Source organism: Danio rerio, chromosome 22 (assembly GCF_049306965.1).
Source record: "Danio rerio strain Tuebingen ecotype United States chromosome 22, GRCz12tu, whole genome shotgun sequence".
Taxonomy (NCBI): Eukaryota; Metazoa; Chordata; class Actinopteri; order Cypriniformes; family Danionidae; genus Danio; species Danio rerio.
Window position 1 is genome coordinate 26,457,175 of NC_133197.1, and position 24,581 is coordinate 26,481,755.

The following is a 24,581-nucleotide window of genomic DNA, read 5'->3' on the forward strand; positions in this document are numbered from 1 at the left end:
GGGTATTTATGCGAGAATCGAGTTTATATGTATATGTGAGTGTGTATAAGTGTGTTTGCATGCAGCAAGTTTATATGTATGTGCGTGTGTTAATGTGGGTGTTTATGTGAGGATCGAGTTTATATGTATGTGCGTGTGTATTTGGGTGTATTTATGCATCAAGTTTATATGTATATACACAAGTTTCATCCATGTTGTTTTTAACATCCAGTAGTAGAGGTGTATATGCGAGTAATTTATAGGTGTATATACACATGTTTTATGTATGTGTTGATAAGCAAAGTTTGATTTAAATCCTATACGGCACCTCATAGCGGCCTATAAATATGAATCAGTAAAGACTACAAGCACCGTTGTGGATGACAGCAGAATCATGCGCTCTCTCAGTTTATTGTTTACCTGTGAGTTTCTTGTTGAATAGCACAATGAACATTTATATGTAGTTTTGGTGATGTGTGAAGTTTCTTACTGGATTATGTCATGTGCAGCTAATAATGTGAATCTGTGTGAGATTAGCAGTGCACGTGTGTTCATCAGTTTTCTTGTTTTTCAGTGGTGTTTCTGAACTCCATCCTGCTGATATCTGCAGATGATTACTGTAAGAGGTCTACTGGTGAGTGTCATATCACTTCCCAAGTTATTTATTAGTTTGTGTAATTCTCAAAGGAACTTTAAACACTTAGTCTTTCTTAGTTCGTAATGTAGCAACTATTTAACACCTTATTGGTCATTCGCTCTTATGACTGAAGTCTACCAGTTTAAGTTCCTATTTGGGCATTAAAGTGAGACCCTATCATTTTGCAGACATAGCAATTGCGTGTGAGCACTCTGTCCTGGATCTGTCCTGTCCAGGTAAAGTGTTCAAGTGGCACAATCCATTAAACTTTGTTCTATAATGCTGCGGTTTTAATTCTCAAATGCCCCACCATTTGCTTCTGTCTCCATGTAGATCATACTGTGATTAAGATCCTTGCTGCAAACTATGGACGTACAGAAAGAAGAAGCTGCCGCAACCGTCCATATGGGCAGCTCCGAGACACCCACTGCTATACACCAAACGCTGTCTTCATTGTGGCAAGACGGTATAATGTTTACAACTTAAATAAGGCCAGTTAATCAAATGGGTTTCATGACTTGTCCTCTCTGTGCTGTAGCTGTAACTGGAGAAAGCGCTGCTCTGTACCAGCCACCAACAGTGTGTTCTCTGATCCTTGTGTCGGCACATACAAGTACCTGAGAGTCAAATACTGCTGCAGGCGTAAGTTATTGTTCAGAGCAACCAAGCTGCACAAGTGACTTTAATAACTGATGTGCTTGTTTCTGCCTTGCAGGTCGTAGGGGCTGATCTTGTGGATCTGGATTTGTCATCTCAACATTGGCTGGACCAAAAAGAAACCTTTAATGCTTCACATATGAAGATCAATCATGGGTTTTATTAAAATAATTCCCAAAAACTTGTTTTAGTTGAAGCGTGACAACATTGGCTTACTGTAGTTTATAATGGCATCTATAAGAGTTTCTTTTCCTAGTTAATCCTGTCGTCCATATGTTGTGTCGGGAGTTTTCATGAAATAAACGCCCTTCAGAACGTGGCTTGTGTGTTTTTTTTTTTTTTTTTTCTCCCTTTTTGCCCTCTTATTGGTAGTATCTTGACTGAATATAGGCATTATAATTTGTAAAACTGTTGTAATATCTAAAAAAAAAATGGTGGAAAAGAGTAGCAATTTGTGTGTTACTGTAGTTTATTAGTGGCTAACTAAACTGTCCTGATAAAATAACTGATAATGTGCATGTGTCTTACTGTTAGGGGTTTGGTAAGTGTATAGACTTAATATCTTAAACCACATTAGAAACCAACCAAATCCATTGGCTGAATTTAATTCATTGGCTTGAGTCGAATCTTAAGTAGCATTTAAAATGCTGCACCATAATATTGACATCTGACCTACTAGCAAATAGAGGAATTATTCTTCCCAAACTAAAAGTTTGTTCACCTTCAGGTGAATTTAAACCTTAAAATTCTGTTTTAAAGTAAAATGAGGTTCAAATCAAGTGTGAGTATATTGACAATCTTGAGTTTTGGTTGATCAATCCTTCTAGTCAAATAATAAATCAACATTCAGTTGGACTTGTTTTAAGGTGAGATGTGTTTCTGTAACCAACATGCTCCAAATGCTATTTTTGATGCTGGTACAATTATTTGTGTTGCTTGGGTTGTTTTTAAGCTTAAAATGTTGTGGTTTGTGCAACTGAATTTTAGCATTTTGCAATAGTGTTTTTTTTTTGTTGCTACAATTCTGATTTTAATGAACTAAATTGAATTTATATGGCTTCTTTACAAAACCTAGCTAGATTTGTTGATTCAAACCAACATTTTGTAAATAAATACAGGCTTCACTGAATTTGATTTGGTCAAACGCTTCCAGCCGACCACAAGGATTAGCCTGTGGTGTAGGTTTAAAACTGAAAGTACTAATAACTTTTACTCCTATTTGAACGATTAAGTTATATTTTAGGAAAATAATCGATCGCTGGAGCCACACATTCAAGGCCTATTTAATTTCTAGTGTCCAGAGATTCGCACAAACTAATGAAGACGGTGTGGTGCACAGGCATCGCTCTGTACCACTCACACCAGCGGCCTATAAATATGAATCAGTAAGGAATACATTCACCATTTTTTCCCATCCATTCCATATTCATGGTCTTCAAATATGATTGCAGATATTGAGACGAGACCCTTCGCAAACTCTGGAAAGGTTCTCAAGTTAATGCTCCAGTATTATTTATAGAACATTTTGTACTGACACTATCAGAAAGCTGGTAAATCAATTGTTTGCATGTTTTGTGAATTGCTAATGGGTCAGTTTATGAACATTTAATGTACAACTAGAACAAACAGAATCAAGGCCAGTTAAGCAAATGGGTTTTATGACTTGTCCATTGAATGGCGTAGCTATATGGGAACAAGCGCTGCACTGTCTCAGCTGCCAACACTAGATTGTCTGATCCTTGTATCGGCACAAACAAGTACCTGAGAGTCAAATACTGCTGCAGGCGTAAGTTATTGTTCAGAGCAATCAGGTTGCACGGGTGATTTCAATATTTATTGTGTTTCTCTTTGTTTCACCTGCAGGTCGTAGGGGCTGATCTTTTGGATTTACACTATTTTTGTAAGCAACTCCACATCAGTTGGACAAAAATAATTTATGAAGACTAAACATGGGTTTTATTAGAACTAAATCCCAAAAAAAGCAGTTAGTTGAAGCATAACTATGCTGCATATTACTGTAGTTTAAAAATGGCATCCATATTAACCAATAAAAGCACTGTTTCTTTTCATAGTTAATCCTGTTATCCTTCTGTGAGTTTGCAATCAATAAATGCTATTTAAGGTGACTTAAACGGATTTTCAGCCTTTTTTCTCCCCATATTAGTTTGTTAACTGAATTCTGGTATACAATTTGTAAAACTTTTGGAAAAGTAGTGGTTAAGTGTAGCAGTCTGCTTTTACAACAGTTTGTTTGTGACTAGTTAACTGTCTTGTTCAATTATCTGAAACCACACCAGAAATTAACCAAATCTACTGGCAAATCTAGTCTTTTTCTTTTTCTTTCTCTTTTTAAAAACTTTTGATAATCGAACCCCAAGAGGATTTCTGAGTTATGTAACACCTTGTGTCAAGTCTTTAAACATCTTTTTAAAATGCTGCCCCCTGCTGCTGACTTGTGATTTCCAAGCAAAAGTTAAAAGACTATTAACCCCAAAGTGGAAGTTTAATCGCCCACAAGTGGTTTTGAACCTTTCAAGTTTCTTCTGTTGAACACAGTAAAAAAAAAAGGTTTGAATCTTCATCTTTGGAGTGAAGATTCATTTGGCAAAAAATCAATGGTGGGCTGCTTTTACTTCCACTTTTATTTTAAGGTGAGGTGTGTTTCTCAGTCCTCTGTATGCTCCAAATTTGGGATGCTCATTTCGGTTAATTTTGCTAACAGACAACCGCCGCTCGTGGTCAGATTACTATAAAAAAAAAAAAAAACTTTTTTAAATTTATGTGTCTATTTTGTGTCTGACACATTAAATATTGCATTTTAAAATACTAATTTATTTTAACATGCTAGCATATTAGTAACAGAACATAACAGAGCATATTCATGCACCTGCAGTTTTTCTAATAACACAGAAGAACAGAATAAACTAAATAAAATGAATAAAATAAATAGGCCTGCCCTAAGTTATTTTCCACTTAAATAATCCAAGCTCTTTAAAAGTTCTCTGTAGTTGTCTTGACAACACAAACTGCTGCTCTGGGATGAGCCACGTACAAAACACCTGCGGCTTTTAGTAAACCATTTAAAAGATGCCCCTCTTAACGCAAACAAACGCATTCGATCAGCCCCTTATGCAGCCAAACTAAAAATGTATAAAGAATGTTTTTAATCGTTTAACTGATATCATTAATCGGTTACAAACGCACCCGTTCGGTTAACGGTTAATCTATTATTTTGATCAACTTCAAATTAATCGCAAATAGTCTCGTTATTGCTGGTAAAATATTCAATATTGGTTAGTGTAAGTGTTTCTGTATTTTTGGTCCAAATGCCAAAAACAAAATGCCATTTAATATTTTTTAACTGTTTTCAATTTTTAGTTTTGATTTCAGAAAATTAATTTTAAAACATTCATTCTTAAAGCAAATTGGCTATTGTAGTCATGTTTTGTCATCTGAATTGTTTGTCACAATCTGATTTTAGTCAATCTAATTAATAAAGTTCTTAAAAATGGTAGCTTAAGTTTTGTTCATTTAGTCTAATATTTAAATAAATAAAGGCTACAACTGCTTCACTGAATTAAGTCAAAGCTGTAGGCCTAGCACAAGTATTAGCCTGTGCTGTAAGTTTAAAACAGAAAATGTGGATAATAATCTATACTCTTAATTGAATGATTAAATTATATTTTAGGATGAAAATCAATTGCTGAAGTCGCAATGATAAAATAGGCCCATTTCATTTCTAGTGTCCTGATACTCACACAAAATAATGAAGTTGGGTACTCTCGGCAGCAATAACACCAGTAAATGAGTGCATGATTGTGAAATTGGAAGTAAAGCGACTGTGCTGGGATGTGAGAGGTTTTCTCTGTATAGGCAAACCACTTACAGTTTTTATTGATCTTGTGAGTTATCCAGCATAAACAAAAGATTATTATTTAAATATAGAGTATTTGGATGCTGATCACCCTCTGGGAAATCTGTCAAAATGATGGACAGCCTTCAGCTTTTTACATCTCTGCTGAAAAGATGTATTCAAAAAAATAAATAAATGTGCGAGAGACACACTTCAGGTAAATCACATCTGCTCTTCAAGTTAATAGTTTATTAAGACATGCATCAAGTGTTTGAAAGGGAAAAAAGGTCATTGAACGTGTGCAAATAATCATATTTATGTAACAGAAGCAGCACAAATGAAACCAACAAACAAGACTAGTTGGGATGAATTTGGACCTTGGTGGGCTAAGAGACCCCAAAAACTTAAATTGAATATTATTTCATTTATAAAACTATACAAAACACAATAAACAAGAGTATTTGGAGAGGCGACTGGAGACGTTATTCATCAATTCAAAGTCATTGTCTAATATTGTGAAAAGAGAAGCAGCACAAATGAATCTTTCACTGTCCCCTATAGCACAAATGAAGCAAATGGTACATTTTAGGCTGAATTTAGAGCAGTTGGTGGAGCTGAAATTCACAAAGTCCAAGATAATTTTAACATCTGAAAAACCAAAGCAGCACAGATGGATTTTCCCTCCCGAATGTTTCAAACTATTTTGCTGTTTAGAGTTGGGTTTGGGCCTCCTGTTGTCCTCGGCGGAGCGGTGTGGTGCACAGGTGTCGCTCATTACCACTCACACCAGCGGCCTATAAATATGAATCAGTAAAGACTACAAGCACCGTTGTGGACGGCAGCAGAATCATGCGCTCTCTCAGTTTATTGTTTACCTGTGAGTTTCTTGTTGAATATCGCAATGAACATTTATATGTAGTTTTGATGATGTGTGAAGTTTCTTACTGGATTATGTCATGTGCAGCTAATAATGTGAATCTGTGTGAGATTAGCAGTGCACGTGTGTTCATCAGTTTTCTTGTTTTTCAGTGGTGTTTCTGAACTCCATCCTGCTGATATCTGCAGATGATTACTGTAAGAGGTCTACTGGTGAGTGTCATATCACTTCCCAAGTTATTTATTAGTTTGTGTAATTCTCAAAGGAACTTTAAACACTTGGTCTTTCTTAGTTCGTAATGTAGCAACTATTTAACACCTTATTGGTCATTCGCTCTTATGACTGAAGTCTACCAGTTTAAGTTCCTATTTGGACATTAAAGTGAGACCCTATCATTTTGCAGACATAGCAACTGCATGTGAGCACTCTGTCCTGGATCTGTCCTGTCCAGGTAAAGTGTTCAAGTGGCACAATCCATTAAACTTTTTTTGTTCTACAATGCTACTTTTTTTTTTTTTTTTTTTTTTTTTAATTCTCAAATGCCCCACCATTTGCTTCTGTCTCCATGTAGATCATACTAGGATTAAGATCCTTGCAGCAAACTATGGACGTACAGAAAGAAGAAGCTGCCGCAACCGTCCATATGGGCAGCTCCGAAACACCCACTGCTATACACCAAACGCTGTCTTCATTGTGGCAAGACGGTATAATGTTTACAACTTAACAAACAAGGCCAGTTAATCAAATGGGTTTCATGACTTGTCCTTTCTGTGCTGTAGCTGTAACTGGAGAAAGCGCTGCTCTGTACCAGCCACCAACAGTGTGTTCTCTGATCCTTGTGTCGGCACATACAAGTACCTGAGAGTCAAATACTGCTGCAGGCGTAAGTTATTGTTCAGAGCGATGAAGCTGCACAAGTGATTTTAGTAACTGATGTGCTTGTTTCTGTCTTGCAGGTCGTAGGGGCTGATCTTGTGGATCTGGATTTGTCAGCATCTCAACATTGGCTGGACCAAAAAAGAAACCTTTTAATGCTTCACATATGAAGATCAATCATGGGTTTTATTACAATAATTCCCACAAACATGTTTTAGTTGAAGTGTGACTACATTGACTATTACTGTTTTTTATAATGGCATCTAAAAGAGTTTCTTTTCCTAGTTAATCCTGTCGTCCATATGTTGTGTTGGGAGTTTTCATGAAATAAACGCCCTTCAGAACGTGGCTTGTGTGTTTTTTTTTTTTTTCTTTTTTTTTTTTTTTTTCTTTTTTTTCTTCTCCCTTTTTGCCCTCTTATTGGTAGTATCCTGACTGAATACAGGCATCATAATTTGTAAAACTGATGTAATATGTGAGAACATTGTGGAAGAGAGAAGCAATTTGCGTTTTACTGTAGTTTGTTAGTGGCTACCTAAACTGTCCTGATAAAATAAATGATGTGTATGCGTCTTACTGTTAGGGGTTTGGTAATTGTATTGACTTAATATCTTAAACCACATTAGAAACCAACCAAATCCATTGGCTGAATTTAATTCATTGGCTTGAGTCGAATCTTAAGCAGCATTTAAAATGCTGCACCATAATATTGACATCTGACCTACTAGCAAATAGAGGGATTATTCTTCCCAAACTAAAAGTTTGTTCACCTTCAGGTGAATTTAAACCTTAAAATTCTGTTTTAAAGTAAAATGAGGTTCAAATCAAGGGTTGAGTATATTGACAATCTTAAGTTTTGGTTGATCAATCATTCTAGTCAAATAATAAATCAACATTCAGTTGGACTTGTTTTAAGGTGAGATGTGTTTCTGTAACCAACATAATCCAAATGGTATTTTTGATGCTGGTACAATTATTTGTGTTGCTTGGGTTGTTTTTAAGCTTAAAATGTTGTGGTTTGTGCAACTGAATTTTAGCTTTTTGCAATAGTTTTTTTTTTTCTTGTAGAAACATGATCATGTTAAACATTAATTTATTCCCCCTTTTTTTTCAGTGTTTTTGACGTCAGTCTTAAAACTGTTCTTAAGGTTAACTTGTCTATTTATTCATCTGAATGGTTTGTCACAATTCTGATTTTAATGAACTAAATTGAATTTATATGGCTTCTTTACAAAACCTAACTAGATTTGTTGATTCAAACCAACATTTTGTAAATAAATACAGGCTACTTCACTGAATTTGATTTGGTTAAAGCTTATAGCCAACCACAAGGATTAGCCTGTGGTGTAGGTTTAAAACTGAAAGCACTAATAATAAACTTTACTCCTATTTGAACGATTAAGTTATATTTTAGGAAAATAATCGATCGCTGGAGCCACACATTCAATAGGCCTATTTAATTTCTAGTGTCCAGAGATTCGCACAAACTAAAGAAGACGGTGTGGTGCACAGGCATCGCTCTGTACCACTCACACCAGCGGCCTATAAATATGAATCAGTAAGGAATACATTCACCATTTTTTCCCATCCATTCCATATTCATGGTCTTCAAATATGATTGCAGATATTGAGACCCTTCGCAAACTCTGGAAAGGTTCTCAAGTTAATGCTCCAGTATTATTTATAGAACATTTTGTACTGACACTATCAGAAAGCTGGTAAATCAATTGTTTGCATGTTTTGTGAATTGCTAATGGGTCAGTTTATGAACATTTAATGTACAACTAGAACAAACAGAATCAAGGCCAGTTAAGCAAATGGGTTTTATGACTTGTCCATTGAATGGCGTAGCTATATGGGAACAAGCGCTGCACTGTCTCAGCTGCCAACACTAGATTGTCTGATCCTTGTATCGGCACAAACAAGTACCTGAGAGTCAAATACTGCTGCAGGCGTAAGTTATTGTTCAGAGCAATCAGGTTGCACGAGTGATTTCAATATTTAATGTGTTTCTTTTTGTTTCACCTGCAGGTCGTAGGGGCTGATCTTTTGGATTTACACTATTTTTGTAAGCAACTCCACATCAGTTGGACAAAAATATTTTATGAAGACTAAACATGGGTTTTATTAGAACTAAATCCCAAAAAAAGCAGTTTGTTGAAGCATAACTATGCTGCCTATTACTGTAGTTTAAAAATAGCATCCATATTAACCAATAAAAGCACTGTTTCTTTTCATGGTTAATCCTGTTATCCTTCTGTGAGTTTTCAATCAATAAATGCTATTTAAGGTGACTTAAACGGATTTTCAGCCTTTTTTCTCCCCATATTAGTTTGTTAACTGAATTCTGGTATACAATTTGTAAAACTTTTGGAAAAGTAGTGGTTAAGTGTAGCAGTCTGCTTTTACAACAGTTTGTTTGTGACTAGTTAACTGTCTTGTTCAATTATCTGAAACCACACCAGAAATTAACCAAATCTACTGGCAAATCTAGTCTTTTTCTTTTTCTTTCTCTTTTTAAAAACTTTTGATAATCGAACCCCAAGAGGATTTCTGAGTTATGTAACACCTTGTGTCAAGTCTTTAAACATCTTTTTAAAATGCTGCCCCCTGCTGCTGACTTGTGATTTCCAAGCAAAAGTTAAAAGACTATTAACCCCAAAGTGGAAGTTTAATCGCCCACAAGTGGTTTTGAACCTTTCAAGTTTCTTCTGTTGAACACAGTAAAAAAAAAAGGTTTGAATCTTCATCTTTGGAGTGAAGATTCATTTGGCAAAAAATCAATGGTGGGCTGCTTTTACTTCCACTTTTATTTTAAGGTGAGGTGTGTTTCTCAGTCCTCTGTATGCTCCAAATTTGGGATGCTCATTTCGGTTAATTTTGCTAACAGACAACCGCCGCTCGTGGTCAGATTACTATAAAAAAAAAAAAAAACTTTTTTAAATTTATGTGTCTATTTTGTGTCTGACACATTAAATATTGCATTTTAAAATACTAATTTATTTTAACATGCTAGCATATTAGTAACAGAACATAACAGAGCATATTCATGCACCTGCAGTTTTTCTAATAACACAGAAGAACAGAATAAACTAAATAAAATGAATAAAATAAATAGGCCTGCCCTAAGTTATTTTCCACTTAAATAATCCAAGCTCTTTAAAAGTTCTCTGTAGTTGTCTTGACAACACAAACTGCTGCTCTGGGATGAGCCACGTACAAAACACCTGCGGCTTTTAGTAAACCATTTAAAAGATGCCCCTCTTAACGCAAACAAACGCATTCGATCAGCCCCTTATGCAGCCAAACTAAAAATGTATAAAGAATGTTTTTAATCGTTTAACTGATATCATTAATCGGTTACAAACGCACCCGTTCGGTTAACGGTTAATCTATTATTTTGATCAACTTCAAATTAATCGCAAATAGTCTCGTTATTGCTGGTAAAATATTCAATATTGGTTAGTGTAAGTGTTTCTGTATTTTTGGTCCAAATGCCAAAAACAAAATGCCATTTAATATTTTTTAACTGTTTTCAATTTTTAGTTTTGATTTCAGAAAATTAATTTTAAAACATTCATTCTTAAAGCAAATTGGCTATTGTAGTCATGTTTTGTCATCTGAATTGTTTGTCACAATCTGATTTTAGTCAATCTAATTAATAAAGTTCTTAAAAATGGTAGCTTAAGTTTTGTTCATTTAGTCTAATATTTAAATAAATAAAGGCTACAACTGCTTCACTGAATTAAGTCAAAGCTGTAGGCCTAGCACAAGTATTAGCCTGTGCTGTAAGTTTAAAACAGAAAATGTGGATAATAATCTATACTCTTAATTGAATGATTAAATTATATTTTAGGATGAAAATCAATTGCTGAAGTCGCAATGATAAAATAGGCCCATTTCATTTCTAGTGTCCTGATACTCACACAAAATAATGAAGTTGGGTACTCTCGGCAGCAATAACACCAGTAAATGAGTGCATGATTGTGAAATTGGAAGTAAAGCGACTGTGCTGGGATGTGAGAGGTTTTCTCTGTATAGGCAAACCACTTACAGTTTTTATTGATCTTGTGAGTTATCCAGCATAAACAAAAGATTATTATTTAAATATAGAGTATTTGGATGCTGATCACCCTCTGGGAAATCTGTCAAAATGATGGACAGCCTTCAGCTTTTTACATCTCTGCTGAAAAGATGTATTCAAAAAAATAAATAAATGTGCGAGAGACACACTTCAGGTAAATCACATCTGCTCTTCAAGTTAATAGTTTATTAAGACATGCATCAAGTGTTTGAAAGGGAAAAAAGGTCATTGAACGTGTGCAAATAATCATATTTATGTAACAGAAGCAGCACAAATGAAACCAACAAACAAGACTAGTTGGGATGAATTTGGACCTTGGTGGGCTAAGAGACCCCAAAAACTTAAATTGAATATTATTTCATTTATAAAACTATACAAAACACAATAAACAAGAGTATTTGGAGAGGCGACTGGAGACGTTATTCATCAATTCAAAGTCATTGTCTAATATTGTGAAAAGAGAAGCAGCACAAATGAATCTTTCACTGTCCCCTATAGCACAAATGAAGCAAATGGTACATTTTAGGCTGAATTTAGAGCAGTTGGTGGAGCTGAAATTCACAAAGTCCAAGATAATTTTAACATCTGAAAAACCAAAGCAGCACAGATGGATTTTCCCTCCCGAATGTTTCAAACTATTTTGCTGTTTAGAGTTGGGTTTGGGCCTCCTGTTGTCCTCGGCGGAGCGGTGTGGTGCACAGGTGTCGCTCATTACCACTCACACCAGCGGCCTATAAATATGAATCAGTAAAGACTACAAGCACCGTTGTGGACGGCAGCAGAATCATGCGCTCTCTCAGTTTATTGTTTACCTGTGAGTTTCTTGTTGAATATCGCAATGAACATTTATATGTAGTTTTGATGATGTGTGAAGTTTCTTACTGGATTATGTCATGTGCAGCTAATAATGTGAATCTGTGTGAGATTAGCAGTGCACGTGTGTTCATCAGTTTTCTTGTTTTTCAGTGGTGTTTCTGAACTCCATCCTGCTGATATCTGCAGATGATTACTGTAAGAGGTCTACTGGTGAGTGTCATATCACTTCCCAAGTTATTTATTAGTTTGTGTAATTCTCAAAGGAACTTTAAACACTTGGTCTTTCTTAGTTCGTAATGTAGCAACTATTTAACACCTTATTGGTCATTCGCTCTTATGACTGAAGTCTACCAGTTTAAGTTCCTATTTGGACATTAAAGTGAGACCCTATCATTTTGCAGACATAGCAACTGCATGTGAGCACTCTGTCCTGGATCTGTCCTGTCCAGGTAAAGTGTTCAAGTGGCACAATCCATTAAACTTTTTTTGTTCTACAATGCTACTTTTTTTTTTTTTTTTTTTTTTTTTAATTCTCAAATGCCCCACCATTTGCTTCTGTCTCCATGTAGATCATACTAGGATTAAGATCCTTGCAGCAAACTATGGACGTACAGAAAGAAGAAGCTGCCGCAACCGTCCATATGGGCAGCTCCGAAACACCCACTGCTATACACCAAACGCTGTCTTCATTGTGGCAAGACGGTATAATGTTTACAACTTAACAAACAAGGCCAGTTAATCAAATGGGTTTCATGACTTGTCCTTTCTGTGCTGTAGCTGTAACTGGAGAAAGCGCTGCTCTGTACCAGCCACCAACAGTGTGTTCTCTGATCCTTGTGTCGGCACATACAAGTACCTGAGAGTCAAATACTGCTGCAGGCGTAAGTTATTGTTCAGAGCGATGAAGCTGCACAAGTGATTTTAGTAACTGATGTGCTTGTTTCTGTCTTGCAGGTCGTAGGGGCTGATCTTGTGGATCTGGATTTGTCAGCATCTCAACATTGGCTGGACCAAAAAAGAAACCTTTTAATGCTTCACATATGAAGATCAATCATGGGTTTTATTACAATAATTCCCACAAACATGTTTTAGTTGAAGTGTGACTACATTGACTATTACTGTTTTTTATAATGGCATCTAAAAGAGTTTCTTTTCCTAGTTAATCCTGTCGTCCATATGTTGTGTTGGGAGTTTTCATGAAATAAACGCCCTTCAGAACGTGGCTTGTGTGTTTTTTTTTTTTTTCTTTTTTTTTTTTTTCTTTTTTTTCTTCTCCCTTTTTGCCCTCTTATTGGTAGTATCCTGACTGAATACAGGCATCATAATTTGTAAAACTGATGTAATATGTGAGAACATTGTGGAAGAGAGAAGCAATTTGCGTTTTACTGTAGTTTGTTAGTGGCTACCTAAACTGTCCTGATAAAATAAATGATGTGTATGCGTCTTACTGTTAGGGGTTTGGTAATTGTATTGACTTAATATCTTAAACCACATTAGAAACCAACCAAATCCATTGGCTGAATTTAATTCATTGGCTTGAGTCGAATCTTAAGCAGCATTTAAAATGCTGCACCATAATATTGACATCTGACCTACTAGCAAATAGAGGGATTATTCTTCCCAAACTAAAAGTTTGTTCACCTTCAGGTGAATTTAAACCTTAAAATTCTGTTTTAAAGTAAAATGAGGTTCAAATCAAGGGTTGAGTATATTGACAATCTTAAGTTTTGGTTGATCAATCATTCTAGTCAAATAATAAATCAACATTCAGTTGGACTTGTTTTAAGGTGAGATGTGTTTCTGTAACCAACATAATCCAAATGGTATTTTTGATGCTGGTACAATTATTTGTGTTGCTTGGGTTGTTTTTAAGCTTAAAATGTTGTGGTTTGTGCAACTGAATTTTAGCTTTTTGCAATAGTTTTTTTTTTTTCTTGTAGAAACATGATCATGTTAAACATTAATTTATTCCCCCTTTTTTTCAGTGTTTTTGACGTCAGTCTTAAAACTGTTCTTAAGGTTAACTTGTCTATTTATTCATCTGAATGGTTTGTCACAATTCTGATTTTAATGAACTAAATTGAATTTATATGGCTTCTTTACAAAACCTAACTAGATTTGTTGATTCAAACCAACATTTTGTAAATAAATACAGGCTACTTCACTGAATTTGATTTGGTTAAAGCTTATAGCCAACCACAAGGATTAGCCTGTGGTGTAGGTTTAAAACTGAAAGCACTAATAATAAACTTTACTCCTATTTGAACGATTAAGTTATATTTTAGGAAAATAATCGATCGCTGGAGCCACACATTCAATAGGCCTATTTAATTTCTAGTGTCCAGAGATTCGCACAAACTAAAGAAGACGGTGTGGTGCACAGGCATCGCTCTGTACCACTCACACCAGCGGCCTATAAATATGAATCAGTAAGGAATACATTCACCATTTTTTCCCATCCATTCCATATTCATGGTCTTCAAATATGATTGCAGATATTGAGACCCTTCGCAAACTCTGGAAAGGTTCTCAAGTTAATGCTCCAGTGTTATTTATAGAACATTTTGTACTGACACTATCAGAAAGCTGGTAAATCAATTGTTTGCATGTTTTGTGAATTGCTAATGGGCCAGTTTATGAACATTTAATGTACAACTAGAACAAACAGAATCAAGGCCAGTTAAGCAAATGGGTTTCATGACTTGTCCATTGAATGGCGTAGCTATATGGGATCAAGCGCTGCACTGTCCCAGCTGCCAACACCAGATTGTCTGATCCTTGTATCGGCACAAACAAGTACCTGAGAGTCAAATACTGCTGCAGGCGTAAGTTATTGTTCAGAGCAATCAGGTTGCACGAGTGATTTCAATATTTAATGTGTTTCTCTTTGTTTCACCTGCAGGTTGTAGGGGCTGATCTTTTGGATTTACACTATTTTTGTAAGCAACTCCACATCAGTTGGACAAAAATATTTTATGAAGGGTTTTATTATATGGGTTTTATTAGAACTAAATCCCAAAAAAGCAGTTTGTTGAAGCATAACTATGCTGCATATTACTGTAGTTTAAAAATAGCATCCATATTAACCAATAAAAGCACTGTTTCTTTTCATGGTTAATCCTGTTATCCTTCTGTGTTGTGAGCTTACAATCAATAAATGCTATTTAAGGTGACTTAAACGGATTTTCAGCCTTTTTTCTCCCCATATTAGTTTGTTAACTGAATTCTGGTATACAATTTGTAAAACTTTTGGAAAAGTAGTGGTTAAGTGTAGCAGTCTGCTTTTACAACAGTTTGTTTGTGACTAGTTAACTGTCTTGGTCAATTATCTGAAACCACAAGAGAAATTAACCAAATCTACTGGCAAATCTAGTCTTTTTCTTTTTCTTTCTCTTTTTAAAAACTTTTGATAATCTAACCCCAGGAGGATTCCTGAGTTATGTAACACCTTGTGTCAAGTCTTTAAACATCTTTTTAAAATGCTGCCCCCTGCTGCTGACTTGTGATTTCCAAGCAAAAGTTAAAAGACTATTAACCCCAAAGTGGAAGTTTAATCGCCCACAAGTGGTTTTGAACCTTTCAAGTTTCTTCTGTTGAACACAGTAAAAAAAAAAAAGGTTTGAATCTTCATCTTTGGAGTGAAGATTCATTAGGCAAAAAATCAATGGTGGGCTGCTTTTACTTCCACTTTTATTTTAAGGTGAGGTGTGTTTCTCAGTCCTCTGTATGCTCCAAATTAGGGATGCTCATTTCGGTTAATTTTGCTAACAGACAACCGCCGCTCGTGGTCAGATTACTATAAATAAAAAAAAAAAACTTTTTTAAATTTATGTGTCTATTTTGTGTCTGACACATTAAATATTGCATTTTAAAATACTAATTTATTTTAACATGCTAGCATATTAGTAACAGAACATAACAGAGCATATTTATGCACCTGCAGTTTTTCTAATAACACAGAAGAACAGAATAAACTAAATAAAATGAATAAAATAAATAGGCCTGCCCTAAGTTATTTTCCACTTAAATAATCCAAGCTTTTTAAAAGTTCTCTGTAGTTGTCTTGACAACACAAACTGCTGCTCTGGGATGAGCCACAAGCAAAACACCTGCGGCTTTTAGTAAACCATTTAAAAGATGCCCCTCTTAACGCAAACAAACGCATTTGATCGGCCCCTTATGCAGCCAAACTAAAAATGTATAAAAGAATGTTTTTAATCGTTTAACTGATATCATCGGTTACAAACGCACCCGTTCGGTTAACGGTTAATCTATTATTTTGATCATCCCTACTTCAAATTAATCCCAAATAGTCTCGTTATTGCTGGTAAAATATTCAATATTGGTTAGTGTAAGTGTTTAAATCTGTATTTTTGTCCAAATGCCAAAAACAAAATACCATTTAATATTTTTTTAATGTTTTCAATTTTTAGTTTTGATTTCAGAAAATTAATTTTAAAACATTCATTCTTAAAGCAAATTGGCTATTGTAGTCATGTTTTGTCATCTGAATTGTTTGTCACAATCTGATTTTAGTCAATCTAATTAATAAAGTTCTTAAAAATGGTAGCTCAAGTTTTGTTCATTTAGTCTAATATTTAAATGAATAAAGGCTACAACTGCTTCACTGAATTAAGTCAAAGCTTTAGGCCTAGCACAAGTATTAGCCTGTGCTGTAAGTTTAAAACAGAAAATGTGGATAATAATCTATACTCTTAATTGAATGATTAAATTATATTTTAGGATGAAAATCAATTGCTGAAGTCGCAATGATAAAATAGGCCCATTTCATTTCTAGTGTCCTGAGACTCACACAAAATAATGAAGTTGGGTACTCTCGGCAGCAATAACACCAGTAAATGAGTGCATGATTGTGAAATTGGAAGTAAAGCGACTGTGCTGGGATGTGAGAGGTTTTCTCTGTATAGGCAAACCACTTACAGTTTTTATTGATCTTGTGAGTTATCCAGCATAAACAAAAGATTATTATTTAAATATAGAGTATTTGGATGCCGATCACCCTCTGGGAAATATGTCAAAATGATGGACAGCCTTCAGCTTTTTACATCTCTGCTGAAAAGATGTATTTAAAAAAAGTAAATAAATGTGCGAGAGACACACTTCAGGTAAATCACATCTGCTCTTCAAGTTAATAGTTTATTAAGACATGCATCAAGTGTTTGAAAGGGAAAAAAGGTCATTGAACGTGTGCAAATAATCATATTTATGTAACAGAAGCAGCACAAATGAAAACAACAAACAAGACTAGTTGAGATGAATTTGGACCTTGGTGGGCTAAGAGACCCCAAAAACTTAAATTGAATATTATTTCATTTATAAAACTATACAAAACACAATAAACAAGAGTATTTGGAGAGGCGACTGGAGACGTTATTCATCAATTCAAAGTCATTGTCTAATATTGTGAAAAGAGAAGCAGCACAAATGAATCTTTTACTGTCCCAAACTAGCACAAATGAAGCAAATGGTACATTTTAGGCTGAATTTAGAGCAGTTGGTGGAGCTGAAATTCACAAAGTCCAAGATAATTTTAACATCTGAAAAACCAAAGCAGCACAGATGGATTTTCCCTCCCGAATGTTTCAAACTATTTTGCTGTTTAGAGTTGGGTTTGGGCTCCTCCTGTTGTCCTCGGCGGAGCGGTGTGGTGCACAGGTGTCGCTCATTACCACTCACACCAGCGGCCTATAAATATGAATCAGTAAAGACTACAAGCACCGTTGTGGACGGCAGCAGAATCATGCGCTCTCTCAGTTTATTGTTTACCTGTGAGTTTCTTGTTGAATATCGCAATGAACATTTATATGTAGTTTTGATGATGTGTGAAGTTTCTTACTGGATTATGTCATGTGCAGCTAATAATGTGAATCTGTGTGAGATTAGCAGTGCACGTGTGTTCATCAGTTTTCTTGTTTTTCAGTGGTGTTTCTGAACTCCATCCTGCTGATATCTGCAGATGATTACTGTAAGAGGTCTACTGGTGAGTGTCATATCACTTCCCAAGTTATTTATTAGTTTGTGTAATTCTCAAAGGAACTTTAAACACTTAGTCTTTCTTAGTTCGTAATGTAGCAACTATTTAACACCTTATTGGTCATTCGCTCTTATGACTGAAGTCTACCAGTTTAAGTTCCTATTTGGACATTAAAGTGAGACCCTATCATTTTGCAGACATAGCAACTGCGTGTGAGCACTCTGTCCTGGATCTGTCCTGTCCAGGTAAAGTGTTCAAGTGGCACAATCCATTAAACTTTTTTTGTTCTACAATGCTGCTTTTTTTTTTTTTTTTTTTTTTTTTTTTTTTTTTTTTTTTTAAATTCTCAAATGCCCCACCATTTGCTTCTGTCTCCATGTAGATCATACTAGGATTAAGATCCTTGCAGCAAACTATGGACGTACAGAAAGAAGAAGCTGCCGCAACCGTCCATATGGGCAGCTCCGAAACACCCACTGCTATACACCAAACGCTGTCTTCATTGTGGCAAGACGGTATAATGTTTACAACTTAACAAACAAGGCCAGTTAATCAAATGGGTTTCATGACTTGTCCTTTCTGTGCTGTAGCTGTAACTGGAGAAAGCGCTGCTCTGTACCAGCCACCAACAGTGTGTTCTCTGATCCTTGTGTCGGCACATACAAGTACCTGAGAGTCAAATACTGCTGCAGGCGTAAGTTATTGTTCAGAGCGATGAAGCTGCACAAGTGATTTTAATAACTGATGTGCTTGTTTCTGTCTTGCAGGTCGTAGGGGCTGACCTTGTGGATCTGGATTTGTCAGCATCTCAACATTGGCTGGACCAAAAAAGAAACCTTTAATGCTTCACATATGAAGATCAATCATGGGTTTTATTACAATAATTCCCACAAAAATGTTTTAGTTGAAGTGTGACTACATTGACTATTACTGTTGTTTATAATGGCATCTAAAAGAGTTTCTTTTCCTAGTTAATCCTGTCGTCCATATGTTGTGTTGGGAGTTTTCATGAAATAAACGCCCTTCAGAATGTGACTTGTGTTTTTTTTTTTTTTTTTTTTTTTTTTTTTTTTCTTCTCCCTTTTTGCCCTCTTATTGGTAGTATCCTGACTGAATACAGGCATCATAATTTGTAAAACTGATGTAATATGTGAGAACATTGTGGAAGAGAGAAGCAATTTGCGTTTTACTGTAGTTTGTTAGTGGCTACCTAAACTGTCCTGATAAAATAAATGATGTGTATGCGTCTTACTGTTAGGGGTTTGGTAATTGTATTGACTTAATATCTTAAACCACATTAGAAACCAACCAAATCCATTGGCTGAATTTAATTCATTGGCTTGAGTCGAATCTTAAGCAGCATTTAAAATGCTGCACCATAATATTGACATCTGACCTACTAGCAAATAGAGGGATTATTCTTCCCAAACTAAAAGTTTGTTCACCTTCAGGTGAATTTAAACCTTAAAATTCTGTTTTAAAGTAAAATGAGGTTCAAATCAAGGGTTGAGTATATTGACAATCTTAAGTTTTGGTTGATCAATCATTCTAGTCAAATAATAAATCAACATTCAGTTGGACTTGTTTTAAGGTGAGATGTGTTTCTGTAACCAACATAATCCAAATGGTATTTTTGATGCTGGTACAATTATTTGTGTTGCTTGGGTTGTTTTTAAGCTTAAAATGTTGTGGTTTGTGCAACTGAATTTTAGCTTTTTGCAATAGTTTTTTTTTTTTTTTGTAGAAACAAGATCATGTTAAACATTAATTTATTCCCCCTTTTTTTCAGTGTTTTTGACGTCAGTCTTAAAACTGTTCTTAAGGTTAACTTGTCTATTTATTCATCTGAATGGTTTGTCACAATTCTGATTTTAATGAACTAAATTGAATTTATATGGCTTCTTTACAAAACCTAGCTAGATTTGTTGATTCAAACCAACATTTTGTAAATAAATACAGGCTACTTCACTGAATTTGATTTGGTTAAAGCTTATAGCCAACCACAAGGATTAGCCTGTGGTGTAGGTTTAAAACTGAAAGCACTAATAATAAACTTTACTCCTATTTGAACGATTAAGTTATATTTTAGGAAAATAATCGATCGCTGGAGCCACACATTCAATAGGCCTATTTAATTTCTAGTGTCCAGAGATTCGCACAAACTAAAGAAGACGGTGTGGTGCACAGGCATCGCTCTGTACCACTCACACCAGCGGCCTATAAATATGAATCAGTAAGGAATACATTCACCATTTTTTCCCATCCATTCCATATTCATGGTCTTCAAATATGATTGCAGATATTGAGACCCTTCGCAAACTCTGGAAAGGTTCTCAAGTTAATGCTCCAGTATTATTTATAGAACATTTTGTACTGACACTATCAGAAAGCTGGTAAATCAATTGTTTGCATGTTTTGTGAATTGCTAATGGGCCAGTTTATGAACATTTAATGTACAACTAGAACAAACAGAATCAAGGCCAGTTAAGCAAATGGGTTTCATGACTTGTCCATTGAATGGCGTAGCTATATGGGATCAAGCGCTGCACTGTCCCAGCTGCCAACACCAGATTGTCTGATCCTTGTATCGGCACAAACAAGTACCTGAGAGTCAAATACTGCTGCAGGCGTAAGTTATTGTTCAGAGCAATCAGGTTGCACGAGTGATTTCAATATTTAATGTGTTTCTCTTTGTTTCACCTGCAGGTTGTAGGGGCTGATCTTTTGGATTTACACTATTTTTGTAAGCAACTCCACATCAGTTGGACAAAAATATTTTATGAAGGGTTTTATTATATGGGTTTTATTAGAACTAAATCCCAAAAAAGCAGTTTGTTGAAGCATAACTATGCTGCATATTACTGTAGTTTAAAAATAGCATCCATATTAACCAATAAAAGCACTGTTTCTTTTCATGGTTAATCCTGTTATCCTTCTGTGTTGTGAGCTTACAATCAATAAATGCTATTTAAGGTGACTTAAACGGATTTTCAGCCTTTTTTCTCCCCATATTAGTTTGTTAACTGAATTCTGGTATACAATTTGTAAAACTTTTGGAAAAGTAGTGGTTAAGTGTAGCAGTCTGCTTTTACAACAGTTTGTTTGTGACTACTTAACTGTCTTGGTCAATTATCTGAAACCACAAGAGAAATTAACCAAATCTACTGGCAAATCTAGTCTTTTTCTTTTTCTTTCTCTTTTTAAAAACTTTTGATAATCTAACCCCAGGAGGATTCCTGAGTTATGTAACACCTTGTGTCAAGTCTTTAAACATCTTTTTAAAATGCTGCCCCCTGCTGCTGACTTGTGATTTCCAAGCAAAAGTTAAAAGACTATTAACCCCAAAGTGGAAGTTTAATGGCCCACAAGTGGTTTTGAACCTTTCAAGTTTCTTCTGTTGAACACAGTAAAAAAAAAAAAAAAGGTTTGAATCTTCATCTTTGGAGTGAAGATTCATTAGGCAAAAAATCAATGGTGGGCTGCTTTTACTTCCACTTTTATTTTAAGGTGAGGTGTGTTTCTCAGTCCTCTGTATGCTCCAAATTAGGGATGCTCATTTCGGTTAATTTTGCTAACAGACAACCGCCGCTCGTGGTCAGATTACTATAAAAAAAAAAAAAAACTTTTTTAAATGTATGTGTCTATTTTGTGTCTGACACATTAAATATTGCATTTTAAAATACTAATTTATTTTAACATGCTAGCATATTAGTAACAGAACATAACAGAGCATATTCATGCACCTGCAGTTTTTCTAATAACACAGAAGAACAGAATAAACTAAATAAAATGAATAAAATAAATAGGCCTGCCCTAAGTTATTTTCCACTTAAATAATCCAAGCTTTTTAAAAGTTCTCTGTAGTTGTCTTGACAACACAAACTGCTGCTCTGGGATGAGCCACAAGCAAAACACCTGCGGCTTTTAGTAAACCATTTAAAAGATGCCCCTCTTAACGCAAACAAACGCATTTGATCGGCCCCTTATGCAGCCAAACTAAAAATGTATAAAAGAATGTTTTTAATCGTTTAACTGATATCATTAATCGGTTACAAACGCACCCGTTCGGTTAACGGTTAATCTATTATTTTGATCATCCCTACTTCAAATTAATCCCAAATAGTCTCGTTATTGCTGGTAAAATATTCAATACTGGTTAGTGTAAGTGTTTAAATCTGTATTTTTGTCCAAATGCCAAAAACAAAATACCATTTAATATTTTTTTAATGTTTTCAATTTTTAGTTTTGATTTCAGAAAATTAATTTTAAAACATTCATTCTTAAAGCAAATTGGCTATTGTAGTCATGTTTTGTCATCTGAATTGTTTGTCACAATCTGATTTTAGTCAATCTAATTAATAAAGTTCTTAAAAATGGTAGCTCAAGTTTTGTTCATTTAGTCTAATATTTAAATGAATAAAGGCTACAACTGCTTCACTGAATTAAGTCAAAGCTTTAGGCCTAGCACAAGTATTAGCCTGTGCTGTAAGTTTAAAACAGAAAATGTGGATAATAATCTATACTCTTAATTGAATGATTAAATTATATTTTAGGATGAAAATCAATTGCTGAAGTCGCAATGATAAAATAGGCCCATTTCATTTCTAGTGTCCTGAGACTCACACAAAATAATGAAGTTGGGTACTCTCGGCAGCAATAACACCAGTAAATGAGTGCATGATTGTGAAATTGGAAGTAAAGCGACTGTGCTGGGATGTGAGAGGTTTTCTCTGTATAGGCAAACCACTTACAGTTTTTATTGATCTTGTGAGTTATCCAGCATAAACAAAAGATTATTATTTAAATATAGAGTATTTGGATGCTGATCACCCTCTGGGAAATATGTCAAAATGATGGACAGCCTTCAGCTTTTTACATCTCTGCTGAAAAGATGTATTTAAAAAAAGTAAATAAATGTGCGAGAGACACACTTCAGGTAAATCACATCTGCTCTTCAAGTTAATAGTTTATTAAGACATGCATCAAGTGTTTGAAAGGGAAAAAAGGTCATTGAACGTGTGCAAATAATCATATTTATGTAACAGAAGCAGCACAAATGAAAACAACAAACAAGACTAGTTGAGATGAATTTGGACCTTGGTGGGCTAAGAGACCCCAAAAACTTAAATTGAATATTATTTCATTTATAAAACTATACAAAACACAATAAACAAGAGTATTTGGAGAGGCGACTGGAGACGTTATTCATCAATTCAAAGTCATTGTCTAATATTGTGAAAAGAGAAGCAGCACAAATGAATCTTTTACTGTCCCAAACTAGCACAAATGAAGCAAATGGTACATTTTAGGCTGAATTTAGAGCAGTTGGTGGAGCTGAAATTCACAAAGTCCAAGATAATTTTAACATCTGAAAAACCAAAGCAGCACAGATGGATTTTCCCTCCCGAATGTTTCAAAACTATTTTGCTGTTTAGAGTTGGGTTTGGGCTCCCCCTGTTGTCCTCGGCGGAGCGGTGTGGTGCACAGGTGTCGCTCATTACCACTCACACCAGCGGCCTATAAATATGAATCAGTAAAGACTACAAGCACCGTTGTGGACGGCAGCAGAATCATGCGCTCTCTCAGTTTATTGTTTACCTGTGAGTTTCCTGTTGAATAGCACAATGAACATTTATACGTAGTTTTGGTGATGTTTATGTCATGTGCAGCTAATAATGTGAATCTGTGTGAGATTAGCAGTGCACATGTTCATCAGTTTTCTTGTTTTTCAGTGGTGTTTCTGAACTCCATTCTGCTGATATCTGCAGATGATTACTGTAAGAGGTCTACTGGTGAGTGTCATATCACTTCCCAAGTTATTTATTAATTCATGATTATAATGTATAATTCTCAAAGGAACTTTAAACACTTAGTCTTTCTTAGTTCGTAATGTAGCAACTATTTAACACCTTATTGGTCATTCGCTCCAGTGACTGAAGTCTACCAGTTTAAGTTCATATTTGGGCATTAAAGTGAGACCCTATCATTTTGCAGACATAGCAACTGCGTGTGAGCACTCTGTCCTGGATCTGTCCTGTCCAGGTAAAGTGTTCAAGTGGCACAATCCATTAAACTTTGTTCTATAATGCTGCGGTTTTTTTAATTCTCAAATGCCCCACCATTTGCTTCTGTCTCCATGTAGATCATACTAGGATTAAGATCCTTACAGCAAACTATGGACGTACAGAAAGAAGAAGCTGCCGCAACCGTCCATATGGGCAGCTCCGAAACACCCACTGCTATACACCAAACGCTGTCTTCATTGTGGCAAGACGGTATAATGTTTACAACTTAACAAACAAGGCCAGTTAATCAAATGGGTTTCATGACTTGTCCTTTCTGTGCTGTAGCTGTAACTGGAGAAAGCGCTGCTCTGTACCAGCCACCAACAGTGTGTTCTCTGATCCTTGTGTCGGCACATACAAGTACCTGAGAGTCAAATACTGCTGCAGGCGTAAGTTATTGTTCAGAGCAACCAAGCTGCACAAGTGATTTTAATAACTGATGTGCTTGTTTCTGTCTTGCAGGTCGTAGGGGCTGATCTGGATTTGTCAGCATCTCAACATTGGCTGGACCAAAAAAGAAACCTTTAATGCTTCGCATATGAAGATCAATCATGGGTTTTATTAAAAATAATTCCCACAAACATGCTTTAGTTTTGAAGCGTGACTACATTGACTATTACTGTAGTTTATAATGGCATCTATAAGAGTTTCTTTTCCTAGTTAATCCTGTCGTCCATATGTTGTGTTGGGAGTTTACGTTGAATAAACGCCTTTCAGAACGTGGCCTATGTTTTATTTTTTC

General features: G+C 35.3%; 5 protein-coding genes and 3 long non-coding RNA genes across 8 annotated transcripts; 6 read left to right on the forward strand and 2 right to left on the reverse strand.

The window, feature by feature from the left end:
- Positions 1–349: 349 nt before the first annotated feature.
- Positions 350–1,592, forward strand: LOC100301575 (novel rhamnose binding lectin-like). The gene is given in 6 exon segments (NM_001160365.2): positions 350–401; positions 554–613; positions 805–852; positions 950–1,082; positions 1,155–1,258; positions 1,332–1,592. Coding segments are annotated over 6 exon segments (387 nt in total). The 5' UTR covers positions 350–373; the 3' UTR covers positions 1,346–1,592.
- A 1,350-nt stretch (positions 1,593–2,942) lies between these two features.
- On the forward strand, positions 2,943–3,405 carry LOC141380287 (uncharacterized). The gene is made up of 2 exons (XR_012398050.1): positions 2,943–3,059; positions 3,137–3,405. It is a non-coding gene; the product is annotated as an uncharacterized lncRNA (long non-coding RNA).
- Positions 3,406–5,951: 2,546 nt separating this feature from the next.
- Positions 5,952–7,227, forward strand: si:dkeyp-98a7.4. Its single transcript, NM_001110111.4, is given in 6 exon segments — positions 5,952–6,003; positions 6,156–6,215; positions 6,407–6,454; positions 6,575–6,707; positions 6,783–6,886; positions 6,960–7,227. Coding segments are annotated over 6 exon segments (387 nt in total). The 5' UTR covers positions 5,952–5,975; the 3' UTR covers positions 6,974–7,227.
- Positions 7,228–8,057: 830 nt separating this feature from the next.
- LOC141380286 (uncharacterized) lies at positions 8,058–10,530 on the reverse strand. The gene is made up of 2 exons (XR_012398049.1): positions 10,252–10,530; positions 8,058–9,246 (listed from the first exon to the last, which is right to left on the reverse strand). It is a non-coding gene; the product is annotated as an uncharacterized lncRNA (long non-coding RNA).
- Positions 10,531–11,725: 1,195 nt separating this feature from the next.
- Positions 11,726–13,001, forward strand: si:dkeyp-98a7.7. Its single transcript, XM_073937737.1, has 6 exons — positions 11,726–11,777; positions 11,930–11,989; positions 12,181–12,228; positions 12,349–12,481; positions 12,557–12,660; positions 12,734–13,001. The coding sequence occupies exons 1-6, from the start codon at positions 11,750–11,752 to the stop codon at positions 12,745–12,747; spliced, it is 387 nt and encodes a 128-aa protein (XP_073793838.1). The 5' UTR covers positions 11,726–11,749; the 3' UTR covers positions 12,748–13,001.
- An 827-nt stretch (positions 13,002–13,828) lies between these two features.
- Positions 13,829–17,003, reverse strand: LOC141380285 (uncharacterized). The gene is made up of 2 exons (XR_012398048.1): positions 16,031–17,003; positions 13,829–15,025 (listed from the first exon to the last, which is right to left on the reverse strand). It is a non-coding gene; the product is annotated as an uncharacterized lncRNA (long non-coding RNA).
- Positions 17,004–17,516: 513 nt separating this feature from the next.
- Positions 17,517–18,809, forward strand: si:dkeyp-98a7.5. Its single transcript, NM_001160362.2, is given in 6 exon segments — positions 17,517–17,568; positions 17,721–17,780; positions 17,972–18,019; positions 18,157–18,289; positions 18,365–18,468; positions 18,542–18,809. Coding segments are annotated over 6 exon segments (387 nt in total). The 5' UTR covers positions 17,517–17,540; the 3' UTR covers positions 18,556–18,809.
- A 4,499-nt stretch (positions 18,810–23,308) lies between these two features.
- On the forward strand, positions 23,309–24,576 carry si:dkeyp-98a7.8. The gene is given in 6 exon segments (NM_001160373.2): positions 23,309–23,374; positions 23,507–23,566; positions 23,769–23,816; positions 23,917–24,049; positions 24,125–24,228; positions 24,302–24,576. Coding segments are annotated over 6 exon segments (387 nt in total). The 5' UTR covers positions 23,309–23,346; the 3' UTR covers positions 24,316–24,576.
- Positions 24,577–24,581: the final 5 nt, after the last annotated feature.